The 7053-nt window shown below is 47.1% G+C and overlaps 1 protein-coding gene across 2 annotated transcripts in view; it reads left to right on the plus strand.

Annotated features, from left to right (window-relative positions):
• Nucleotides 1-2564: 2564 nt before the first annotated feature.
• Acad9 (acyl-CoA dehydrogenase family member 9) overlaps nucleotides 2565-7053 on the plus strand; it is a 26543-nt gene continuing 22054 nt past the window's right edge. The window contains exon 1 of one of the 2 annotated variants that reach the window (XM_005343795.3): nucleotides 2565-2778. In XM_005343795.3, the coding sequence (XP_005343852.1) occupies nucleotides 2608-2778 (171 nt within the window). In that variant the 5' untranslated portion in view covers nucleotides 2565-2607. Of the gene's footprint in view, nucleotides 2779-3056; nucleotides 3096-7053 lie in introns of those variants that run through there. The other variant, XM_026782270.1, reaches the window with a different exon arrangement.

The following is a 7053-nucleotide window of genomic DNA, read 5'->3' on the forward strand; positions in this document are numbered from 1 at the left end:
CCTGAATACTAACATCACCACTGCTCTTGGTGGCAATGAAGCACCCACCTCAGGCTGCTCCTCGCCTATTTTGTTTTTTCAAATATGCCCCTTCCCACAGGACATGCTCTGGGGGAAGGAAGGTTGGAGATCTTTATGATCTTTTGGGAATGGGGTCAAAGTAAAAAGGGAGACCACAGCATGTGTTCTGCTACATGAGATGAAAATAAAATATTTAACTCTTGTATAGTAGTAAAATATAGCATGATAGGTGTCCCTTTTAAATAAACCCTAGCAATAAGTATAACCCTAAAGGCCAACCCCTAACCCCCTGTGCTAACCTCATGAAACCCCTTAGCCCCCAGCTGACCTTAACACCAAACCCATTTGCCTTAGGTGGCTACTGCAGTAATGGCACACCATGACCAAAAGCAACTTGGGGAGGACAGGGCATGTTTACACTTCTACATCAGAGTCAGTCATCAAATGAAGTCAGGGCAGTAACTCAAGCAGGAACCCAGAGGTGGGAGCTGACCCAGGGGCCATGGAGAGGTGCTCCTGACTGACTTGCTCCTCACACTTCGCTCAGTCTGCTTTCTTAGAGAATCCAGGACCACCGGCCCAGGGATAGCATCACCCACTATGGGCTGCCGCCTTCCCCGTCAGTCACTCATTGGGAAATGCCTTTCAACTGGATCCTACTGTTAAGAAAAACCTCTCGCCGGGCGATGGTGGCGCACACCTTTAATCCCAGCACTTGGGAGGCAGAGGCAGGTGGATCTCTGTGAGTTCGAGACCAGCCTGGTCTACAGAGCTAGTTCCAGGACAGGCTCCAAAGCCACAGAGAAACCCTGTCTCGAAAAACCAAAAAAAAAAAAAACCAAAAGAAAAACCTCTCCACTGGCGCAAAGAACTCCAATCAAACCAGATTAAGACACATTAAATGTCCGAGTTTAACAGACGGCGGACTCCTGGGTGGCCAGGAAAGCATGGTGGTGAAGGAAAGACAGAGGGAGCACACAGGCAAACCCCAAAACACGTATTTGTCTTTTCGGTGCGAGCTTAAATACCCTGTGGGGTCAGCGCATGGCAGGCTGGGAGTTGGAGTCCAAGCGCAGAGCGCTTGGCAGGCCGGGAGTTGGAGTCCAAGCGCAGAGCGCTTGGCAGGCCGGGAGTAACACATCCAACTCAATATTACACCTATGAAAGCATTTTCTCAATTTCAGATTTCCCAGTGTATGTGTCAAATTGACATGAGACTAGCCAGCATACAGGGCAAGTAGTTATTCGTTCCTATGAACAAGGTATGGCCTGGTGATATAACATGGTCCCAAACCTTAGTAGGCCCCAAGACCGTAACACAACTGGTGCATGTTAAAGGCACCATTCTGACCTTTGAACTCAGCAACATAGGCCCCAACACCTGCCAAAATGGGAACAAAGAACAAACCCATGAAAGACTTAGTGCATAGCTCCAGGACCTGGGAAAGTCCCTAAATGTACCAACCTTGCTTTTTGCTTCTGTAGTTTTGATTTTTGATGACTAAAACATGTCAAACAGGATGTGCTTTTTGTGCATAAAAGGCAAAGAATGATGAGACTCTGGGTCACATGATTTGAGCAAGTTCCCTGTGTAGCCCTCAGTTGGCAAATAAAGACTTTCTATTGGCTTTAAGAGTCCAAATGTTTTCTGAAGGAATTACCTTGCAACAGTGGAGGTCACATTGGTTCACTGGAGATGACCAGCCCAGAAACAAAGACAACACAGACACACGGATAAACCCTGATATGAGAGCTGGACCCAAATCTGCCTCACCTTACTTCCTCGGACAAATGACCTTCGTGGTGTTTGTAGCTTCATAGGGGAGGCCACTGACACAAAGGAAGTGACTTGTTCAAGGAGTGGTGGAGAGAGCATGTGTCTGAAGACTGGCCAGTAGGGGCCAGGTTCACTGGTGCACAACCCAGGGCGTGGTAGACTTAGGAAACTGTATGCCTTTAGTGCTTCATGTACTCTCTCCTACAAAACGGGATCCCTCCACTAACACAGTTAAAAGAATTTGGTAGGGGTGGGCTAATAAAATGGAGCGCTTGTCGTTTTATTATACTCATTTGGTAATATCCTAAGTCCTATATTAAGCGAGACAAGAACAAAGAAAGGCTATGTTTCTAAGTCTATTTGCCTAAATCAATTCTTCTACTTAAGGGACGTGATGCGAATGAGCACACAGGCTCCCGTGCTTTGGGAGCCCAGATGGTACTTTATTTAGCAACTTGACTTCTGAGTATTTTCGTTTTCTTCTTGGGAAAATAACAAGAAAATGCCTAGCCTGTTTGGATGATTAAAAGAAATTACAATTTTTAAATTACATACTTAGAAATTACATACTGCAGTGCTTGACGCAGAAGACAGCTCATAAACACATTCCGGACAAAACTGTCCAACAGCTTTAGTAAAGGTTTCCTCCTTAGAGCCTCGGGGTCATCTTCAGATGGCGCAGTGCGTACGTCCTCAGACAGCGCGGACTAGCTTCCGGTTGCGGAGGGCTTTTCGACCGGGGTAATTGCGTCATCAGGAGGCGCGGCGGCGAGACTTCCGGTGATCTGAAGCTTGCTGTGAAGAGAAGCATGTCTGGCTGCCGGCTCTTTTCTCTTCGGGCAGCGGCTGTGGCCGCGGCGGTGACTGCAGCGCGAGCTTCCCGGGTACCCAGGGTCTTCACGGCGACGCACCGTCCGTTGCACACCAGTCTGCGGAGCTGCTCCTTCGCCAAGGAGCTCTTCCTGGGCAACATCGAGCAGGTACGGCAAGTCCTAGCTGCCCTCGTCCTCTGCTTCCGCCTTTCGTTGGTACCCGGCCGGAGTGCTTAAAAGGCAAACACCTGAGAGGCTGAGCTCTGGGATATGGGCCTTTGATCGTATCCCCGAGGTTTTTGTTTTGAGGCAGGATCCCAGTAAGTAGCCCAGGCTGACTCTGGACTCACTCCGTACACCAGGCATGCCTTGAATTCGTGATTCTCCTGACTCAGTCTCCAGAGTATTGGTGTGCAGTCGTGTGCCATCACACTCCGCCTTTCTAGCTATTCCTTGTCAAGGAAATGTCTGGACTCCTGGAAGAGGTGATTACGAAGACATCTCCTTTTTCTGTCTGGAAATGTGATTTCTAAACAACGCAGTCAGTGCCGCTTCTCTGGCTTCCCTTCAGCTCCGAAACTTTCCCCCAGGTTTCTTTCCCTTTGCAGAGCTCCACAGCCCAGCTTGTAGCAACCTTCAGGCCTTCACCTTGAGAGTAAGAAGGATTGTCAACGAATTTGAGTTCGCTTCTTTTAACTATGTTCTCTTTAGAACAGTCTTCTCACATTGACTGACTGACTGTATTACAGCAGAATCTAAGACACGGACTGGGAGTGGCTGCCCTGCTACAAAGCTCAAAGCTAACGTTGAAGTGAGGGAACCATTTTTCCCACAACTTGTGACGGAAGGTGATGTGTCTTGGATTCTTGTGCCTTTCAAAGGCATGGGAAGGAAAGGGTCATCACCTACCCTCTTTTAATCTTTAAATCCCCTCCCCCATCACATCGGCTTTGCTTCCAGTTTTACATTTATGTAGTTGATGAGAATCCCAATGGGTAGCGGTCCTCCCTGGTGTCATTGACACCCTACTACTATAGTGAACTGTCTGCCCCTAGCAAAGGCTGGCCTGGCCATTAGAGCTCAGCTTTCTCACTTATTCAAGGATAATGCTGCTTCTTGAACCTGTGCCTTCAAGCTTTGTCCCAATAGCCAATAGCCATCTCAACATCTCCGGATCTAAGTAATTGCTTGTCATTCCTATTCCCACCGACCCACCATTGGTATCTGATGCAGGGAAGTGCTCAATGCTTGTTCTGAACACAATTCAGGCTTCTGGGAAACCATTTTCTCCTTTATCTCCTTTTGTTAGTTCTTTGGCTTCTCACTCTGTAGACGTTGGCCAGTGTCTCTGGGAGCCCAGATGAAGTCAGGGTTTTTTGTTGTTGTTTGCTTTGTTCTATTTTTTTTTTTTTTATGTAGAGGTAGTGGTTGTTTTGATTGCTTGTTTTGACAAGGTTTTGCTGGAACTCAAAGATCCTTCTACCTCTGCCTTCCTTCCTGAGTGCTAGATTGCAGTCGTATGCCACACCTAGCAAACAGGAAGTTTTCTAAAGTTCAAGTCCATGTTCTTTCTTTTCATTTACAGCCAGTCCCTTGATGAACTAATTCAGTGTCCTAGCTTTAAATCCACCTCTATTATTATGGTTCAAATTTAGTTTTCCACTTAAGAGTTCTTCCCATAACCCAAACTCTCCTCTTAGATGTGTAATAAGCATCTTTGATAAGCATGTATAAAAATTCTCCCCTGCCCCCCCCCCACAGTCTTGCTTTTTCCAGAAGCCTATTTACTGTAATAATGGAGGCTCTGATTTGACACATTCTCCAGTGACACCCTGATTCTTCTTATTGTCATGGTCCTCATTGAATCCTATGAGTAAATCTTTCTTTGTCTAACTTCAAGTTTTATTCCGAACCCGACTTCACTGCTCCTTCCTGGATCTGTCAAACACAGTTCTCAAAGCATGTCTGGGCCTTGATTTGACAGTGTCTGTGATACTTTAGAGCCTCAGGGGTGGGGGAAGGGAAAGTGTCCCAGTTACCCATGCCAATGACTGCCACAGGATCAAGCCGGAGGTTGAATGGGTGAGGTTTATGTGACATTAGCATTAGTTACAGCTGCTTGGCTTTTGTAATTGACTTCTACAGTAGAAACACTTGAATAACAGGTTCTGTTGCTTTTTGGACTTGAAAGATGACTTGAAAGATATGGATTGAAGTTAAGCTCCTCTCCCATGGTGTCCTTCTTTCAGTTTTGTCTCTGGTTACTAGTGGATGCTTTCCTCCTGACCCCCATCATCTCCCCCTGAAGTTTTATTTTTATGTTGTTTGTTTGGGTTTTGTTGGGTTTTTTTGTTTTGTTTTTTTGAGGAGGTTGTTTTGTTGTTGAGACAGGGTCTTGTCGTGTAGCCCTGGCTGGCCTGAGATGCACTATGTAGACCAGAGTGGTCTTGAACTCATAGGAGTTCGCCTGCTCTACCTTCTGAGTGTTGGGATTAAAGGTATGCATCACCGTGCCTTGACCCCTGAAGTTTTTAGCACTTTAATTATGTCTGGAGACCAGCTACCTGCCAGATACTCTGTTCTTGCCTAGTCTACTGGAAATCAGAATCACCTTCCTCTCACACAGCCATTTGACCAAGACTAAGTGACCAGTTGGGTTGTGAAGGTGATGGTTTGAGCTTCTGCACTCCTAGGAGTTGGCAGCCATGTTCCGAGAGCTGCAGACAGCTGAGAGGAGCCATGTTTCCCTTTGAGTCGACCTTGACAGTGGAATGCTGGTGGGTAGCAGCATATTCCTTTAATAGAATAGAGACCAACTAGCCTTTTGTCCTTGGCCAGAGAAGCACAAATAGATTCTGGAGCATTGCTCATGTGGAGAATCAAGCACTTGAGTAATAGGGTAGCAGGCAGGGAAGAGTGAGGGCTCCCCTGTGATGAGGGGAGCCAAAGAGATGGGAGACTCCTGAACCTGGAAACTTGTGACCTGTCCCTGTTCAGCAGCTCTGGGTCCAAATCTATATCCCATATCAAGCAACTGTAGGGATGATTGGACCTCAAATGGTCACAGGCCCTCAAGCCATGTAGGGTGATTTCAAAGGCCAGCAGGGGACCCTGGCTGGTAGAAGTCAAGTCATTCTTCAGGAGAAAAGTGTGATTCTTTGAAAGAAGATGGCCCCCGGAGGTTGTGGCACTATTAGGAGGTGTGGCCTTGTTGGAGGAAATGTGTCACTGTGAAGGAGGGCTTGAGGTCTCATATATGCTCAAGATACCACCCAGTGTGACAGTCCACTTCCTGCTGCCTTCTGATCATGGTGTAGCCAGCACCATGATGGCCCACACCCTGCCATGCTCCCCGCCGTGATGATAGTGGACTGAACCTCAGAACTATAAGTCTCCAACTCAATTAATTGTTTTCCTTGTAAGAATTGCCTTGGTCATGGTGTCTCTTCAGAGCAATAGAAACCATAACTAAGATAAAGAGAGTGGTCATGAGAAGAGCTGGAGTCTCACACAGACATGTTATTTCATGGCCCAAGTATGTCCTTTCTGTCCCTTACAGCTACTTTCTCTGATGAACAGGATTGTGTGTAATGTAGGAGAAACCGCACTAATAGAGGACGTGAAAGTTGCTCAGATCTTAGCCACATGTGAAGAGTGGCTAAGCTCAGGTTGAGTTCTTGTCCTGTGACCCTGCTACCTCACGTGTTCAACACAGGAAACCAATATCCAGAACATAGGAAAGAGCTGCCCAAGGGGGCATATATGGTGATTGGAATATGCTCTTACTATGGGGAGCTTTCGAGCTCACATGAAGACTAATGTCCGTTTTATTGAAGAATCTGCTCATCTATTGTTTTGTACAAGATTCTCAAAGGAATCTTGAGGAATTGTGACCTGCACATTATTGGTGAGAAAATGGAAGTGCTACTGGAAACTGACCTCAAAAATTAGTAAACAGCAGGGGATCTAAATGAAAGTCCCAGGCTCCTTGTTTATGGGGACACTCTCCACCCTTGTTATTGATGAGGAAACTTGAAAATGAGGATTCAACCCACCTGCATGCGGAGGAAAAATCGATGCAAATAGGCTTAGACATAAACCCCATGTCTGAAGTGTCATATGAGTTCTTCATTCTGCTTCTCTCCTGGGACCCGGTGTGGAAGACAGCACATTTCCCTCCCTTCTGCTAGGTACTGCAGTGAGAGGGGCTGGACATCCAGTGTGACTGCAGTGAGAGGGGCTGGGAATCCACTGTGACTGCAGTGAGAGGGGCTGGGAATCCACTGTGACTGCAGTGAGAGGGGCAGGACATCCAGTGTGACTGCAGTGAGAGGGGCTGGGAATCCTCTGTGACTGCAGTGAGAGGGGATGGGAATCCTCTGTGACTGCAGTGAGCGGGGCTGGGAATCCACTGTGACTGCAGTGAGAGGGGCTGGGAATCCA

This window comes from Microtus ochrogaster, chromosome 1 (genome assembly GCF_000317375.1).
Source record: "Microtus ochrogaster isolate Prairie Vole_2 chromosome 1, MicOch1.0, whole genome shotgun sequence".
Classification (NCBI taxonomy): Eukaryota; Metazoa; Chordata; class Mammalia; order Rodentia; family Cricetidae; genus Microtus; species Microtus ochrogaster.